At 40.7% G+C, this 20,107-nt stretch overlaps 1 protein-coding gene across 7 annotated transcripts in view; it reads right to left on the reverse strand.

The window, feature by feature from the left end:
• The window catches only part of GALNT9 (polypeptide N-acetylgalactosaminyltransferase 9), a 366,104-nt gene that overhangs the window by 259,397 nt on the left and 86,600 nt on the right, over positions 1 to 20,107 (reverse strand). For 6 of the 7 annotated variants that reach the window (XR_012838190.1, XR_012838189.1, XM_075770078.1 and 3 more), the window contains exon 1: positions 7,821 to 8,421. Coding sequence is in view for 4 of the 7 variants with exons in the window: in XM_075770078.1 (XP_075626193.1) it covers positions 7,821 to 8,061 (241 nt within the window). In the remaining 3 variants the exon portion in view is untranslated. Of the gene's footprint in view, positions 1 to 7,820; positions 8,422 to 20,107 lie in introns of those variants that run through there. The other variant, XM_075770080.1, reaches the window with a different exon arrangement.

Below are 20,107 nucleotides of genomic sequence, written 5' to 3' on the forward strand. Positions count from 1 at the left end.
TACTCTGCAACTGCCCTTGGACTCTCCTCCAAAGCCAGTAATCAAGGACATACTTGGAAAAAAAAAAATAAATCTATATTAGACCTTTTGCCATTTGTCAGAGATTCCCAGAACTGGCCCTCTTCTACTGCATCATTTCACTAAGGTCTCCCCTCACTGAGGACACAAAACAACTCATGGTCCTAGGCTCATCCTTGGCTTGAGAGCAGATCCCTCTGAACAAGTCATCCAAGTAAAATAACGGGAGAGGCTGGTAGCCACATTTGCTTCGCAAGACAGCTTTGCAAGACTGGGCAGAACACACACAGAGCAGCTTAGCCTGATGGCAAACAGCAAGCAGGTTCCCTTTATCCTGAGGATCTCTTACTACAAGACCAACAAACTTGTCTATAGCCATTGAAGTGAGCCCTCTCAACACACATTTCAGAAAGATGACATTAGAGACATAAACAAACAAACATACACAATTATTCAGAAATTGAATGGCCTGAGAAATGCAGTAAGAGGGGTGGGAAACTGATGTGAGAGCTCCTCTGGATGATCCACTGGATTTCCCAGAGAAAGTGCTGCTGCACTGTCTTTCCACACGTAGCACTAAGTCCAATTTAGCTAAACCATGTGGAACAAAAAGCTAGTGCAAAGAACCACAGAAGTACAAGCCCACTTCCCTCACCATGGGAGGAAAATGTCAAACAGAGGGATAAGAAAGCAGAACTCAGCTCCAAAATACCACTTCTCTGGACATCTACAGACTTGCATAAACACACACAGCTCACGCCATTTAAATCTACACCAGATCACAGGTGTGACATTGCTTCAGCAAGCCAGCTAGTGAAGCTCAATTTGAAGAAAGGCCCATTTCACCACAAATAGGAATCCCACCCTCAATTCTCTCTGTTTTAAACGACCTCTTGTTGATGCAAATGAAGGCCCTTTCCTACTGCTTCAGAGTTCAAAAAAACAAGGCCAGAGAAGTTGTTTTCATTATCCACAGATTATCCATACCACACTCTTGTACACTACCAGTGCGGATACTATGGACAACAAAAGAAGACAGAACAGAAATTAGAAGTAAGCCAACACTGAAAAGATGAAGCCTACCAAGCTTTGAAGCTATCTTCACAGGTGAAATTCCATACGCTTCAGTGTACTGGAGAGTTTGCTAATAATAACTCAAAAACCCAGCAGATTGGACTGAGAAATAAATTACAGAACCAGGATTGTCACCTTCATCCTCAGCAGTACTACCATGCATTTAAACTCAAAGTAACCCCAGCTAAACGAGAGGACCTGAGACCAAGTTGCATCATGCTGCTCCCTGATTACTCCCTTCTGTTTCGTAAGTCAAGCAAAACTTGGCTCAGGAGATAGCCTTGCTACAGGTAATTTTTATGTTCTTTTTATGTCCTACAGGACTTGCTGAGTAACCAGCAAGTGTCAGTCGCACTGTAGCTTATCTCCAACACTGCCTGGGAAACCTGGATATTCCAGAACACCTGAAAGGATAAAAACCATAGGGTAGAAAGACATTTTTTAATCTGTTTGCATCAGCCATGCTGTCCTTGAAATGGGTTTTGCCTCCACCTACGAGGCTTTTGAATATCCACATCCATTTCCACTGCACCATAGCTATAGGCTTTAGGAAAAACACATACAAGTCATATACACATCCAATTAGTACTTGGCTGCTTTAGCTCTGTGCTCTCAGGAGAAGATGACTTTGGGTCAGTGGGAGGATCTCTATCTGGTTTTCATTCTCAGAAGCAAAAGTTCTCTTATTTCAGAGGACAGTTTTGATCAATAGGACTACAACAAGGTTGGAAGCCACTCTGCTGTCATTGGCTTTCTTCCTTCCTGTTATCCAGAACATCACAGGCTCTTTTTCTTTTCTTTTTTTTTTTTTCCCCTCTCTCAGTTTGTTAGTTTAAAATAAGTGATGGGAATGACTACCAAGTGAAACCCCACAAATAATAACAATAATAAAAAAGTATGCCAAGCATACTGAGAAAGAGAGATTGAGTAGCCATTAGTAAGTTTAGAGAGGGGCATTAATAAAAACAAGATTTGTTAAACATGACTCATTTCTTTTCCTTCCTTTCATAAATCTTATTATTTCCTTGGAGAACAGCCATGCACTCAGGCCTGTAACTGCATTCTTAAATGATGCTCTTGGTTTAACTACTACCTGCCTTTACTTAAAAAAGTCAAATAAACGAAAAAACCCCTAAATTCAAAAAACAACCCCACCTCCCACTATCAAGAGTATTAAGCTAAAGCCGGGTCTGCTAATCCTCTAAACCTGTATGGTGGTTATAGATGTGCAACAACCACACTGCAGCTCTTCACTAGAAAGATGACAAACCCATATTTGCTTTTCTAACTCCAGCCACATCTACAAAGAAATGGAAAGAAACTGAACTGTAATACTTCCAAAAGGCAACAAACCCTACATCAGTCAAAGATTTTCTTTCCACCTCTGCAAACATTGCCTTCAATCCCTTATAGTACAAATGATTCAAGTTCTACAGAAATAAATGAGTCAATGATAAAATTACCACATGATTTTTCTGTCAAAATAAGCTTTCTTCCCGGCTACAAACGCAAAAAGCAGAAACATTACATAAAAAAATAGTTACTAGTATATGAAACAGAGAGTACAGGGAGAGACTTTAAAAACACTGATCTGCTGCTGGAATGGAGATGTATTTTTTGTATTTGCCAATATTTTGAAAAGTTGAATGCCATTTTGCCCATTTCACTAAAGAGATTTACCCTCTTTTTTCTATCAAACATTTAGGCCTTTTCTTCTTAAAGTGCCTGAACACAGTAATACTATTTCGAATATTCTATTTTTATAGGGGCTATTGAAATATTGGCTCATGACGTTCTCTTCCCTGATTTTGGAAAATAAAGCCTTGGCCTTCCTGAAATCACCGATTATGAATCTCCTCAGCTACACAAACCAAGACTAACATAGCTAAGGCCAATGGGAAGTGGAAATCAGTCTTTCGGACTTGACCATCACTTGGCAATACAGCAGGTCAGGCCTGTAACAGTTTCCTTACCTAAGCTTGAGTAACTGATCCAGAACAACTGAACATACTTGTTACATGCTGTGTGGTAAACAGATAAACTGCAGCCTAACTTAAAAATAAAAGAAAAAGGAAACGTAGTTGGTATTTTTCACTCCTGCCTTCACTAGGCCCAACCTAGCATTTCTTAAAAAAATCCTCAACACAAGACAACATGAAGACGCCTCTCACCAGTACAAGGAAAGCACATGGCTGAGAGCAGTCCCCACAAATACGTTGATACTTTTGGAGATAATTATGTGCTAATTTTGTCAGATAAATGCTAGCATCAGACCATAACCAAATTAAACAGAAATAGTTATAACATAAGAATCTGTATGTGGGTATGAGAAGGTGCAGTGTCATTAACACAAGGCTGGCAGTCACATTTAATCTTACCCCACGCACACGTGGCTTTACCTCTCGTTTCTACAAAGGAACTGAATGTTGCCAGCCGTAAAAGCTTATTTTTGACAAATCTGATGTGGACATTCACATGATTCATTTGCAGCCTGTTCCCGACCCTTACTTTTGATAGGGAAATTTGGAACTATTTTCAACCAGCCCCAAGCCTATGAAGAATAAACTGTCCTTTTAAAAATACTACTGTACCTTTTAAGTATGCAGATTGCCAGGCTGAATTTTAAATGCAATCACTTTGCTTCCAGTACACTCTAAAAATCAGGAGTCACAGTCTGGATGAATCAGTCCTATGCACCTAGGACCTGCTATTTCCATCATTTTAAGCCTGTGTGCTGCAATTACATGAATTGTCCACTTTTTTCCCCCAGCCTCCTCCATGAAATGCATATGCAATATAAAACCCATTTATCATACTGGAAATTGCTATTGTATTTAATCTTCCCAAAGAGAGCAAAATCAAATTATGATGTGTAAAGAATGATGATCTGCCAAATCCAAGGGAATACTGCAAACTTAGCCCTCCACGTCTGCAATAGAACAGGTCAAAGAGGTCTAATGTAGAAGACATGGGTAGGAAGACACGATGTGAGCATACATAATGAGAAGATGAAAACTCTCTTAATCTTTGCAGATTGAATGAAATCTAATTACATGCTGTATTGATTGTTGTGTATTACTGGAAAGAGACAGTGAAAAGGGAAAAAGGCAATTACAGTGAAATTGTAGTCTGACCCTTCAATTGCTTTTGGCATGAAAGGTTATGCTGTAGTCGGGGCATCAAAAATTCTTTATCCTCTATGGTAAATCATTAGCAACAGACTCAGATGCAAAACTGATTAGGAGAAAAATTCAGTCAATTAAATTTTTTTTTATTTTTTCCCCTTTACAAAAAATAGAGGCAAAGGAAGAAAATACCAAGGTGTTATCATTATGCCATTTCATAAATTGCTACTAAGTCTATCTGGCATTAGTTCTGTGTTGACTGACAATAAATCATATTCATCAATAGAAACAGCATAGTAAAAATGAAAAAAAAAATTGATGAACTAGATCTAGAATAACTCAGTTTTTCAAAATAAAAGTTATATCCAAAGTCAAATATTAAGAAGTAATATAAAGTTTCACCAAGGAAATTCCACAGACATGTTGCATTGCTCTCCTTTCCCTTTGCACGCTCCGTTCATTTACTTCCACCAAAAGCCAGCAGCAGCTGAGTGTAAAGAAAGCTTTCAGAAATACCATTTTTCTAAGTTGATAGAAATCCAGAGCACGAGCCAACTCAAAACTATTGTTTGGGTGTATGTCTGCACGACTCTGCAGGGAATCATGGCAATTCTCATTCATTCTATTCTAAAAATTCTTGTTCTGCCAAAGATAACTGCAAGGACCAGCTTTCTACTGACTTTTCATGCATGGTCCTCGGAGTTGTACACACACCTCCACAGGCATTGTGTGCACAGGTTTTATTCAGACTGAAAAGCTAATGAGCTCTCTAGTGATCAGTTTTAGGTTGCCTCTTGATACACTTGTAACGTTACTGCTTGTGTTTATTTTTCCTTGCAGAAGGTACACTTTCAAATAACATTTCTTTGATTACATGAAAACAAATAAGCTTGACAGAAACAAAATTCTGCATGACTGCAGCTGCAGGGCTGGTCTCTTACAGAAGTGTCTTTCTATTACACTGGATCTTCAACAGAGTCCCTACAAAATCCAAGTAAGGTCTTACCCGTTTAGGACTAATCCAAATAGAAGAGAAAAATGAACACTGAGACTTTATTACCAAAAATATAAGATACTTAATAGGTGGCTCTAAATTTGCTGATCTCAAAATAGAAAGAACCAAGAGTAGAAAATTGAAGTACTGATCTGGACAGATCTACTGTAACAACAATGTCAAGCTGGACTCAAACTCCTGGTGCTTGCAGGAGTTCTGGGTATGCAAGGAATTCACATTCTGTACGAATAAAATCTGTACCCATGTCTGTTTCTCCCTATAAAAGTGACTTTGACCCACCTCATTAAAAAGTAACATCTAAGGAGGCCTCAGATGGCTCTCTAACCTTGTGGTAAAGCCGTATACAGGATAATGTCTGGGAAACCTTGCCTGGCAATAGGATGAAACTGCACAGCTCCAGAGCAGACAGAGCGCTTGTGTAATGCCAGTCCTTCTGTGAGACACGGTACAGCATTGTCACAGACAGGCTCCCTTGAATGTCAATGCTGCCAGAGCAGCATTATGCCCATTAATGGCATAAGTAATGAGTCATGATATTAAAAACAGAATACCAGTGAGCTAAACCCAAACACAGATGCTTGATCCTGCTTTCACTTACAGTGATGCAACTCTGATGATTTCAGTGGGGCACCTCCTAATTTTTTTAGGACTTTTTGGGTTTGTTGCCACAGGACGGGGGGGGGGGGGGGGGGGGGGGGTGGGGGGGAGAAGAAAGTGACAAAGTTACCGTTTCACAAAGATGATGAAATAATTAATCTGTGTTAATGTACTGCTGTGTAATAACAAACCAAACCATGTCAGAGAGAAGGGAAATGAAAGGGAAATGAAAAGGAAATTTGAACAGCTGGGCTTGGAAAACTTTCTGTATTTTCCTTTGTAAGAACTTTCAAGAAGAAACTGCCTACGGTGTTTATCATGACCTGAAGAAGCAACACAACATTTCAATTCAAGTAATTTCACTGAATTTCCATATCCGACAAACCATTAAAGAAGAAGAAAAAAGTCCCCCAAATACTTTACAGATTACTTCCTGCTTACTGTGAAGCCACAGTCATTACACGCAATGGTGCCTGCCTAGTACGTTAAAGACTCCTGCTGATTCTCCACGGGATGATAAGCTGAGATGAACCCAGAGCGGGTAAAAACCTACCCAAAGTATCACCTATGAACAACACCAAGAACAAATCAATTTGGGTCAAAAACCCCCATTCAATTGAGGTACAATATAGCTATGATATAGCCCAGAGACGAATCTAATTTAGTTTGGAAACTCTATGGCTTCGTTGAATTTGTGAGGGGGATTTCCCTCTTAAATCCTACATTCTTCAAAACTGCTCCAAGATGCTGTTAGGAAACACAGCTGTTGACACTTTCCCTCTAATTCACGAACGTGTGTTTTTGTGACTAACACCCACACTCCACATTCCCCTTCTCTCTTCCCCATTTATACAGATGAGTGCGTAAGGGGATGCCTGTTCTGTAACACTTGCTGGCATAGACCGCGTATTGCCATAAGAGTCTAACCTACTTAGATTTATACGGTCGTTCAGAAAGTAGTAATAGGAAATATACTTTATCCTAACCCTCCTATTTGTCTGCATTTTGAGACTACAGTTGCCTTTGTTAAATCAATGTTACGAGTAAGATTTTCACAAGCAGCCCAGAAGCACATTTGGTATGCTTAAACATATTTACACTGAAAGTTTTATTTGGTGCTAGATGCTGTTACATTTATACTATAATTTCATGTAAAAGTTCACTCCTTCAGCCTCTTCTTGTCCAAAGCACTGATACATTTAATCACATGCTTATTTCTTTGATGTTCCACATTTAAAACTTTACAAATCTATACAAATACAAATGCACTTGTTTTGAAGAATTAGTTTCTATATGAAATGTTACTTGTCCTATAACAACTTTTATGGCTTAGCCTGTTTTAACTACCTTGGAAGTGTTCTTTGCTTACCTACCAAGATTTTTCAAGGCTGATGAATTAGAATGGAATATTGTAAAAAGAAGTGGTGGATGCTTCCCCCCCCCCCCCAAAGATAATGTCAAATTTAAATGGCAAAGTCATTAAGGAAACATATGGGTGCTGTGTTTAAATAGACCATTAAAAGTACACAGCGTAAGAACTCAGTAGAATGTTTTTAAACTAGTTCTGAGATGAAGTACCTGACTTCCAGCTATATCCTAGCAGTGTATTTGCTATACAAACACCTACCCATGCAGAGCTAATATATCCAGGCAAACTATAAAACCTGGTACAGTTCGCAGGGACTTTCACCAGTCCTTAAACCCATGAACTCTGCAGCCTCCTTAACTTTGTATCTGTTGAGGGGGTCCTCACTTTGGACTGAGAGCTGGTGGGGGTGAAGGAGGGGCTCAACAAATCCCTACAGCAAAACCCTGCAGCCACCTCTGTCCCTTCATTTTCAGCACTTCAGCAGTGGGGTCGGTGCATATGGTGCCCCAGCTTCCCTCCCCAGCGGGAGGGCACTTCGGGTGCTCTTCCCCGGTCTGCAGCACCCTCCCAGGACACAAGGCACCAGGGGACCGGCGCTGCATCCCCTCCCAGCCCTCCGTACCATTTAGCTGGTTGTAGACCACTTCCTCCAGGTGGTCCAGGCGCTGCAGGATGGACTCCCTGTCAGCCAGGCTGCCCACCTTGGCGCCGCGGCTCCTGGCCCGGCGGTCCGCGCTCCGGACGATCTGCACCAGCTCCTGGGAGCGGTCCTGGATCCTGCAGTAGACGGAGAAGAGGATGATGCCCACGAAGACCAAGATGTTCACCGTCAACAAAGTTTTGATTTTCCGTGCCACCGCCATGGGAGCCGCCGGCGCGGTGGCGGGGGGCACATCAAGGCGCGGCGGCCTCGCGGCCACCCGGCGCGCCCGGGGCGCGGAGCGGAGCGGAGGGGCGCGGAGCGGAGCGGAGGGGCGCGGAGCGGAGCTGTCCTTCAGCACCACCGCGCCTCTCCCCGCCCGGCACCCGCCTTCGCGCCGCGGGGGCCGCGCCGCGGCGGGCTGGGCTGCATGGAGCGGGAGGGGCCGCGCAGGGAGCGCGGGGCGCGGAGCCGAGCCGCTGCTGGCTGCGGAGGAGCCGCCGCCGCCTCTCCTCCCTTCGGCGGCTCCCGCTCGCCCGCCCTCGCTCTCCGCCGCCCCAAACGCAGAGCGCCGGTGCGGAGTGACGTGCTCCGGGGGAATCTCATCTACATGCACACGGTGGAGCCGCCGTGCCGAGCCGTGCCGCCCCGCCTCGCCCGCGGCTCCCCGCCCCGCATCCCGGCCCTGCCGGGGGCCGCCGCCCGCCCCCGGGCCCCGCGGTGCAGCCCCGGCACTCGCCGCTGGATTTCAGCACGACGGATCGGTGAACGAGCCGTGGGAGTTGCGTGCTTCTCTCCCACGGAAGACACCAATGGCCGTTTTCTCTTCATTGCCCACCTAGAGGGCCCTTATCCTGCCCAAGCATCGCTAGAGGCAGCTCCCGAGAATGGACAGGATGAAGATCGTCCTTGTCTGCGGGTGCAGTCCCTGGAGGTGGGATGATGCGTCACCCGCCTCACCGCTGGAAAGAAGCTGAAACAAGTTCAACATGCTTTCAACAAGAGAACGAGCTGCTAACGCACTTTGCTCCGTGGGTTTCCCAGCAGCCAAAGTACAACATTGGCCAGTGATCCTGTGTGGAAGGGATATAGCTGGGACCACGTGCACATGCAAGAGAAGTTCTTGCCAAGCACATGCAGGTGGAGAAAAGCAGTCTAGGCCTTTACTCTTCAAGCACACATCTAGTGACTGCTAAAGAATTACGAAGATCTCTAAGCTTGATACCTATGGACATTAGATAACCCCTTTCAGCTGGCAGCTTCTCCATTCATGTTCACAGTGGCACTCCTCTGTATACCATCTTGCTCAGAGGGTTGCATACGATAATATAAACCTGGTTGTGGGAATTTTTTTTCCTTTCATCCTTCCTTCTTGATTTCAGGAGCTGCCAAGCTCAAAATCCAGCAAAAGTTACAACCTCCCTGAACTTGCGATAACTTGGCAAGGCCTGCTCACGGTTTCCTGAGGCATAAACCCTCCACTGCTGTCCTACTTCTGACCCTCCTGTTGTTCCCCTTCTGCAAGGCCCTGGAGGGTGCAGTTTGAGAAGACATGCGCTTCTGTCCTTAGAGCAATTCTCCCCTTGTCTTTTGGGGAACACTAATGAAATCTATGTTGGCCGGATCAGCAGTGCAGAACAAGCCTAGACTAGAGTTTCACCATAATCTAATCTTATCTCTGGCAAAAGATACCACAGGCTTCTGCAGTCTCATCTCTTGTAAATAGGCAATGTCTCTATAGAAATACGTATAGGATTTGGTTACTTCCTACAGCACTGTATTCTTAAACACAAATAATGCCTAAATGCAGGGTCAGATGTTCTTTCACTGAAGTAGTAGTAAAACTCTCAGCTCAACAGAAGCTCAGAACCTGCAATTTTCCAGTGTTTGGATTATTTCAGTAGTATTTTTATTGCAAGTCTGTCATAGCATTATGTTTTCCTAGAAAATACCAATTTGGTTTAAGAAAACATTGAACTAATGCTTAAGTGTAGCTTATTAAATGTCTCCACAGCATTTAATATATTATAGCAACACCTGCTGGTCTCGATACGGTTAAGAATCTGTTAGATCATTATAAACTTCAAGTTCAGAAGCTGGCCACAAGAATTCAGTTTGGATTCTGACACATGAGAGTATAGTTTGTCCCAAGAGTTGTAAAACACCTTTGACTGTCTCAGCAAGTTTACCAAATTTTGATAGTTGTTTTTTTGGGGGTTTTTTGTTTGGTTGGTTTTTGTGGGTTTGTTTGGGTTTTTTTTGTTTGGTTTTGGTTTTGTTTTTTTTTTTGGTTTTTTGTTTTTTTTTGCATAACTGCAGTTTTAAATGGGCTCTTTCAAAGACATGATTTCATCCATCATTGACTTGGGTCAAACAGTTGTTTCCTTTTACTAAGTAAATGTTCTTAAATGGTCAGCTTAAAATAGTCTACAATGTGTAGAGAAGAATATGAGAATATGCTTATATGGCTGAAACCTTACCTAACACAATTCAAATAATAGCTAGCTCTTAGAGATCACTGTTCACTCAGAAATCTCAAAGCAAGTTACAAAAGATATACTATTAGAGCTGAGTGAAGGATGGCAGTAGCATTTTTGGAAAAATTTCAAGGTCAGAAAATGTGTTTTCTTTTTGCATTGGAACAAAACCAAAAAGCTTTGAAATATTATCACACAAACAGCGTTGAGCTGAAGCCACTGTTTCCTGCCCAAAAGGATCAGGCTCCAAATTTTCTTCCTTCAGAAAGGTTTATATTGCCAAAAGAAAACTAGATCAAAATCAATATATGCAACATCTGGATTTCAGTGAAAACGCTTTTGTTGAAACCAGTCAGCTCTGATTGTTGACCCATCTTACAAGTGGGGAACATGGGAAGGTATTGGTAACTTGTTCCAAATCAACGGAACAAGCCAAAGGCAATGCCGGGATCCCATTCCAAATCACAAATTCAGTTTTTCTCTCTGTCTCATACTATTACTCTCTCTCATTGATATTACTCTCTCAACTTATTGATTTTTACTCCTACTCATCTCTATAGGGCTCATGTTTTCACTCATATCTTCCAAGATGGATTCGGAAGCTGCTAGAAAGAAACACCAAGATACTGTATATTCAAATTACAGCCTATAGCTGATCACACCCTTTACATCTCTCTGCTATCACTGTGCTCAGCCAGAATAAGCACCTGGATGAAGGACAGCTGGCTGAAGGTGAAGATGATGTTAAGTAGCCAGAGGTAAAGACTCAGAAAACAGTCAGCAGTCTGAAATAGCCATCTGTCAGGGGCACGTCCCCTAATGTAGTAAAGATGGTTTATTGCCTTGGGGCACTTCTGAGCTACTACTGGACTGTCAAATAGCTAAGGCTGCAACGACGATGGCATAAAACCCCAAACCTTGCTATTGTCTGTGGCTCTCCCTGAAACTGTGCATGGTCTTGTACAATGTTGATCTTGCAACAGTTATCTTTGCTTCTGTTGACTCTTGGTGACTGCAGAACACTCCATCTTGGCACAAAGATGTTGATATAGAGGAAAACTTCAGCTGTTTCTGCATTTACAGTCCTGTTCTGCTTAGCTACTGAGGTCAGAAACAGTAAATTTCACTTCAAACAACACTGAACTAAAAGATTTTGAGAAGAACCTTTAGTAACTGTCTTATAGCCATTATTCACAGAGCCCATCATGCAACAGTCAAGGCAACAGACTCCAAGTCAGCCTGACCCCAGTTCATGTGGAGCTCAACCAATACTGAGGAACTTGATTTTTTTTTTTTTTTTTTTTTTTTACTAGCTAGTGAAAACTGTAGGTTGTGCAGCAACTTAATATGATCAAGATACTCATCATCATCTGGACATTTCCCAAGCTCAAGTTCTCCCTAAAAGTGGTCAGAAAAAGTTACTAAAAAAGACCGTGTCAGACCTACAAAGTACCATCTGTATAGCAGAACCCTTGGAATCACCATGCCTTCTGTTGTACAGTCCCAGGTATGGTGGGTAATCAGATAATCAATAATTGACTTGCTGATGAAACAAAGTAAGATTTTACTTTTGGGGAGAGGTGAGAAGAGGAAAGGGTGACTGAAAAGTTGCTTGAAAGTTTTTTGAATTTTAAAAAGCTTAGGTTGGAAAAAAAAATTAAATTAAAGTTAATAACCATAAAATCATTCCCAACCACTTTTCCAAAAGGACACAAGATTGATTTATCATATCTAAAGAGACATAGCTTTCTGATCATTCTACTGCACGATATGAGACATTTGCAAGAATGAATAATGTGTAGAAGGGAAGACTTTGATGTTTAAAGTATTTGAACACTAGCTTTAAAGAAAAAAACCAAACCACAGACAAAATATTATGCCAGTGATGATTTGCAATTGTAGATGCCAGCTGTAGTTATTCATGAAAACTAACATCACCTACCATTTTCCTAATGAAATCCCAACTGAATTTACTAGACCATCACTTACAGTTTTAATATAGCCTAACATTTTTCTACTTTAAGTAGTACTTATTTAGAAGAAAACAGCAACAAAACCAGACAGCAAAGTCTAAGATCACTGTTAAATTACCCAGACATACAGAACTGAGGCCCTCATCCTGTTGCAAAGAGGTATTGCAGTCATCAAATAATTGTGCAATGTAGTACTTGTGCAGACCCCTTCTTACCATCTCTGCAAGAACAGATTTGAACAAACACAATGTTTGCATGAAGTTTTTTTTGCAAAATCAGCTAGCAAGTTAGGAGAGAAATAAATAAGGAAGCCGCAACTGTCTCATACTTGAGATGTTTCCAACCAGCCTCTCATCTCTTCTGCTGCAGCTTTGGAGAAGATAGCAAGCTGGTATCACAGAGACACGAGAAGGCTAATAGCCAAATAATTCCTCTTGCAACAAGACACTGCCAGGTCCCTAAGGCTTCAAAAACTGCCACTCTGCTCGTGTTGATGTAGAGGCTTTGGAGCATGTTCACAGTTGACCAAATGCCCGTTATTACTAGCTCAGAAGTACTGTGGCCAGGTAAGGCTGCGAGAGGAATCCCCAACTTGGTATTCACCTCGCTGCATTATAAAGGCCAGAAACCCAAAAGCTGTGGGGGATTTCCATGCAGTGATTCTATGCTGGGAACATTCAGTGCTGGTTGAGACCATAAAGGTGTATGGTGACTGGATAGCCCTGAATGTAACCAAGGTCTGCCTAGAGCAGAATGACGACACGGTGTGCTGTGGTTTCAACCAAGATGAATGTGTTTACTTTAATAAGATGACCTCTCTGCTATACTTATTACAGACCTGATGCCATAAGTTTTTATTACTAGGGTCACAATTACCGTGTGCAAGAGACACTCATTCATAACCAGCAGACCTACTCAAAGCAGTAGGCACAACACAGGGATTAAATATTCACAAGATTAGCCTGGAAATGCTGAACTTTAACTTCATCTTGAGGATGTTTCTAAATCAAATGAGATGCCTATAAATCTGAACATATTTCAGAAAATACATAGATAGATACATATGTCCTTTTAATTTTGGCAGTATTAGTCACTCATTAAGGCTACACAGAAGGTTCCTAAATGGAATTTTGGGACGCTTCCTTCTAAAATTGCAGCAATTCTTACTTGCACATGTGACAGTTCTTCAAATGTACAGACTGCACTGTGTTCTAGGACCTATTGCTTCAATACAAAGATGCACCAATATATGGGATATTCCTCATATTGTATTAAAACTATAGGTTGACTCTGCAGAGAGGATTTATATCACATAGCACAATTGCAGGCAGACCTGCTGCTTTCATGCTTGTGATATTGTGCTGATGACCACACTGCAGTAAACAGCATCCAGATAAAACCCAGCAATTATCCAAACACACATTAAAAAAATCCAATAAACCTGTCATTGTAAAAATAGAATATAAATAACTGCCAAGACTAAAATATTCAACACACATGCTTACATTTTACAAAGTTCTAATTTATAAATACTACAGCTCTCACCAATTTTAATAAGAATGAGTTGAGCTCCTACTTTTTTAAAATCCAACTGCATAGTCCTCTATCCATTTTCTATTATTATCTTCTACTAATTTCAGAATAGGTGCTTATTTGCTAAGAGAAGATCATCATCATTCACCATGATCAAAGTTTATTTGCATGGTCTCAGATTTACTCCATAAAAAAAATACTTGAGGACCCCATGTCCCACAAACGAAAGGCTCAGTCCATCTGCGCCTCAGAAAGGGAAGGTGGTTGGAACCTGCCTGACAGCTGCTGCACTGGGATCCCAGGCTGCAGACTGATGTTTTTGATAACATCATAACTTGCTGTAAGGAATTTTAGAGGTACTGTGATAAGATAGAGAGAGACTCACACAGTGGAAATAAATTCTGGAAAGTTTTCAAGGACAGCTTCTATCTTTATGAGAGTTCTAGTAGAGAAAATAAATATGCAAGAGATGTATAAATGTAATTTAATATCTAGCTATTACAGATTCAGAAATTACCTCATTATATCCATCTTTACTTGCTCCTACTGCAAGAAAACTTACAAAACCTAAACAATGGCTAGGCTGTTTGCATGCTGAGGCTTCTGCTTTTCATGCTGACCAGTATTGTCTTCTGGTTCCCTGTGTTCCCTCTTCTGCTGCAGTCACTGCCTCTGCTCCCATACTCTGTATAGCCTTTAAAGCAGAGACTGCTGTTTGATGTACTGGTTTTTTAAAAAATGGTTCATGAATAGTATTCCTAGTCCCAGGAACAAATCAATCTTTGGCTCTATCTGTCAGTTGACATCTATGGACTATGACCCTAAGTTCCTCCTTGGAATCCATTCGTCTCATTTCCACCTTTACTTTTAAAGAGCCAACGTTATGGTAACAGAATTTGCAGTCAGCTCTTTTATTAGTCTTTAATCAAATATTATCTTAGGCAGAAAACACTGTAGACATCAAGTTTTATACTAAGGCATGTTTTTAATAGAGCTGTGCTTTTAGGTAGAAGTCTGTTTACTGAAAGGACTGGCAAAAAGAAGTGGGCTTTCTCAGATTGCTGTTGAACGTAACACACTTTCACTGGCACTGAAAAGCTGGAAGGATGTTGCTCCCTGTCCAATATAGCCAAAAGCCTAAGAAAAAGCTGAACGTTATCACTGGCTTAGAATAGTTAAAAATATTTCGCTACTGGAATTGCACTTAATTCAGTAGGGTACAATAATCTTTTGCCATCCTAGTAACAGTCCCAATTCTGCCATGAGGTACAGGCTTGTGGACTTCTGTAAGTATTTGCCCAGGTTGATCCACTTGTAGGAAAAGAGCCTCATACAATATTCATTACTTACTTGTCTCTGTCTTGATGCACATTATTAAGAGATTCATGGCCCTCTAGCAAAATCTTCACAACAAAATTAAGAAACACAGCCAGTCATCATGTCAAAGTCATAAGAGATTAAATATTCTAAGTGCAGCAGCACAGGGGTAAATTAGTATTGTTACCTTCTGACCCCCAGAGCTGCACCCAACGCTGGCTTTAAACAATAAAAATAATGAGATTTTTAGATTCCATTTATTTTGAAACAACAACTGGCAGCTTGAAAGAAGAAAACATGTTTTGGCAAATAAAGTTGACATTGACATTTTTAGCAAAGACTAGCTATACGGTGGCTTGTCACTGGGCAAATCTGAAGAATCACTGCTGCCTCTGATATATGTTTTTCACAGGGCCAGTGCATGTGTGAGTAATAAAGAACATTTAGTACAGTTTGTATCTGCCTTTAACAGAGATGTTCAGAATATTTAAATAGAAACTAAATCATTTCTAGCATTAAATTCTTCAATGTATTTTTAAAATACAATCTTAAAAAAATAAGATAAAAGCTGATGTACGGTAAAATTCCATCCTAAAAACTATGCCAGTGAGAAGCCTTAACAGATGGAAGTAGGATGAGAAAACCAAACTCATCTAGTTGAGTTGACTTCCCAAATATTCCCAGTAAAGGACAAAGTCCCATTTAACAGCTTACACCCCCCCCCCCCCCCCCCCTTAAAACACACTTGAAAATGAGCCAGTCTGTAGGAAAAGAACACTTAAGACTATATTGGACTATGCAAATGTTTAAAGAACCATTATTCTGTTTCCTGTTCCAGACCATACAACTTTCCTAGCTTTCACTTTCTCCATCTGACAATTTGGGACAGCTTGCCTTAAGGGAAGTGGCAGAATTTGCTTTTATTAATTTTCATCTCAATCGATTTAGAGACCACATGCAACTTAAACCAAATAAAAATCCAAAACAAGAAAAACATGGAAAACCAACAGATGTGTGTGACAAGGCACTAAAAGAGCAACATGGTGAGCTGCAGGTAGAGCTGCAGGTAGACAGACATGTATGATGTGCACAGATACTCGTAACCCTTTTTAGCTGTAGATGCTGGGAAGACGTGGTCTGTTATTCATTAATTCTATGGTGAGCAGATAGATTAAGCATTTTCCCCTCTTAATTAATCTTGCTGTGGGCTATGAAGTTGAAGAGCTTCATTTACTTATATATTTACTCATTTTGAGGGAAAAGTATTTCTCACCAAAACTCTCTACAGTGAAACTGCAGCATCAAAGCCTCTGGCCAAGCTCGCAAGCATTTCAGACTGCACATGCCTGTAGCCACCTCATCACAATATATAACTGCAGATACAGAACACTTACTGCTTTTGATACTAAACACAGGGAGATATTTTATGTCAGTGGCTTGATTTTCCCAAGTACAGACATTAATACCAGCCATGAAGGACAGATCGTATTCCACCTATACAAAGGAAACATGAAATGGAAAGGATCAGGTCTGCAGTTTTCTTTATGATATTTATTATTATATATTATATCCAACATGTGTCCAACTGTACCAGTTCACAAAAACTTCCTGACATTAAATCCTTTAATATCTGTTGAGCTGCTTTTGATTTACATAAACAGAAGATCAGCAACAAGCAGTGAATAGGCTGCCTGGTGCTGAGCAAAGCTTTTGCTGGTGCTGGTTATTCCCTTCCATCCCTCAGGCACACGGCCCCTGGGAGGATACGCCTGGACAGAGGTTAGCATGGACCTACACTGGCTTAAAAAACAGGGATTTTGGTTCCTGTTGAACAATGTCACACTGAGCAAGCACTACTGCTTGTTAGCATGCTTTGTTCAACACAATTAGTACCGTACTCTGTCAGAGTAAATACTAAAGGATAGCTCAGGTGATAGACTGAGGTTATTCAACTTTTGACAAAAGGTTAGGGGAATTCTCTTGAAACAGTAATTGTCTGTCACACGGAATACTGCGACTTCTTGAACACAGGAAAGAGGAAACCATAGCATGAATTGGATTAGGCAAGAGGAAACTAGAGGCAGGCAGGTTAATACAGCAGAATCTAATGGACTTATCAATAGACTCTAGGGCAGACTGGACAGAAAATTAAGAATAAAAGAAAGTTAATATAAATCTCAAATTCATCTGATGCATCTGTAAAATAACTGAAGCTTTTATGGTCAGTATGTGGATAGGGAACTTCTGTGGTATTGCAAAGAAGGACCTCAGAGGATTTGGCATGGGATGCTTTCCCATGTGAGCCAAAACAAGGACAGAATGGCATAGGACGAATAATGCATTTCTAGGTGTGACAACATTCCCTACACTATAAAAACAGACCCATCATCTTAAAGATCCAGAGCTCAATACAGACAATGACGCCACTGTTACCTGGCTAACTGGAGGTACATGAAGTTAAGTGCCTGTGCAGGCAAATGTTCTGCAGGTTTGGTTTGAAGAAATAATATTCAGGAAGCCTTCAGAATGAGCATAGCTTTTGCAGAGGTATCATTTCAAACACATGGCCGCAAAGGTCAGTTTTGGAACAGAGAGTAAAAGAAGGCTTAAAGTAAAAACTTGTAACTTAATCTGGTAGTAGAGCCACAAGTAATATTCACAAAACAGATCTTACCATTAGCTTTAAATGGTCACAGACACAACTACTGATTACTATCAAATTCATTCTCTTGATGAATTCTTCAGTCTATATCTTACAGTCCCCTTTTCTCACATGGCACTCTCCCAAACTTTTTGTTCTCAATGCTTCAACGCAGCATTTATCTACAACGGGACCCTGATCTTGACTGGGACAGTGAGATGCTTCCATCTTACACCTAATACATAGACAAGACAAATAATAATGTGCAGTGGTGATAAGAATAGCACATCTTTATAACATCCACTCTGTCTATGACATAAATGAATACATCAGATTGCTCTTAAAATAGCCTACTCTAAAATTAGATAAGCGAATACTGCCACGTAATGCTATAATACTAATGTAATTAGAAGAGCTGGATATAAAGACCAGATTTAGTGCTGAGAAAATCCTCTGCCTTGAAAATGTAAATTCATGTAATTGCCACTAATTGTGCATAGCATCAGTGTAAATTCAAACATGAACCTGAACAAGCAGTACTGAGTCTGACCTTTGTCAGGTAAAATCTTCATTTTAAGGAAAATCTGCATGAGAATGAGTGAATACATGCTCTTTTACACCCTCCTAGCTTTCCAAAGCATACTGCAGACAACTACAAGGACAATACTAAGATAACCATACTCCAAACTCATCTCAAATAAAGTGCAATTTCTGTGGCACACACAACAGTTCTAAGCCACATCTTCCATCATTTTGTTCCTCAATTGCACAATTGCCTGAACTTGCAGCATAGAGGGCAACCAGAAAGAAAAATTGTTCTTTCAATGCAGCTGACAAGAAAGTACCTGTGCAAAGCTTGCTCGCATGAGGGTTTTCTGGGCTGATGTGAGAAACCGAACCATGGACTTCCAGGGATTATGGCAGGATAAAACTACTTAACTTGGAACAGTAACAGACTCACATTTCTGTGGGCACAACTGGACTGTCGTGTAATGAGCTGTCAATTCAGAAATGCCTGGTCTCCCGGCCAACAGACTAAGCAATATCCAGGGCTACATACGTAGCCTCTGGCCATTGAAGATGAAAGTTGGGTTCTACAGATGTGATCCACAACAGTTTCACATATTTGTAAGCTTAGCAAAAAGAGGCATGCACAGTAGACCAAAAAAACCCCCCTCTGGATAACATTTGAGTCGTGACATTGTTTGTGGATTTTATTACCGCAAAGCCTCAGAAACAAGATTTGGGGTGATTTTTTTCCCCCAATTACTTCTTTTTTTGATTTTTACCACGAGAAATCATCTCATTTACTCACTTATCACAGGCAATTTGTTTGAGAGAGGTAGTCTTGGTGGACTCCAGCATTCACAAAACAAAAAAAATAAAAGAAACTACCTCAAAAAAATTGTAAAGAGCCTTAGCTACAACTGTAAGTCCTTACTGCTTTGTAACTTTTGGAATATCACCTTCAGGTCAGAAGAACAGGCACATGTTGTTAATACAACATCTGCTGCTACCAGTGTATCCTAAGCCACTGGAGAACCACACACCATTGAAACAATGCTTGGGGTGCAGTGCAATATCAGTACTAAATCCCAGCCTGAAATCTAGCAATGCTATTGAATAACACCAAAAGGCAGGGCTCCACCTTGGGAAATCTCCTTACCAAAGAACGTATTAAAGTCCCATAGCCATAGGATAAGAAAGCCTTAAGAACTTGCAGCAAGTTACAACTGGCAAGAGTAAACCTTTTATCCACTTTTTCTGCTCTGAAATCTCTCTCTCCAAGTTGTGGTACATGGTAGCAAATCTGATATTGTCTTTAAATAGCAAGAGAAGTACTGTAATGCCTTTCTATCCACTTCTCTAAATCATAGTAAATCCTACAATAGATAATTCAATTTATAAAAGTTCTTATCCTAATGGGAATTTGGGAGATTTGGGGTGCAGAGAAGAGGGAAGACAAGACCCCTTTGTTTCAAAGAAGAAAAATCTATATCTGATAGCCAACAAGACACTAAACACTGCCATGAATGGACACAATTTGGCATGTTAGAGGAAAATTGCTTATTCTTTTGGGAATATATTGTCACAAGCCAGCTGCTTACACTGGATTAGAAAAGGGAATTAGAAAATGCACAACCCAATTAAAAAGTAATGTTTTGTTTGTTTATTGCAGTTCTTTTGCTCTTTCATATAATTTCTTCTCTTTTTCATTTTTACTTAATTTAATATTAATATTGATATTCACAAATAAATCCCAAGGCTCGTGTCTTTTTAAAATGCCTCTAGCATTTGTTTTCACACCATGGCCTGATCCTACAGCTG

Source organism: Balearica regulorum, chromosome 17 (genome assembly GCF_011004875.1).
Source record: "Balearica regulorum gibbericeps isolate bBalReg1 chromosome 17, bBalReg1.pri, whole genome shotgun sequence".
Taxonomy (NCBI): domain Eukaryota; kingdom Metazoa; phylum Chordata; class Aves; order Gruiformes; family Gruidae; genus Balearica; species Balearica regulorum.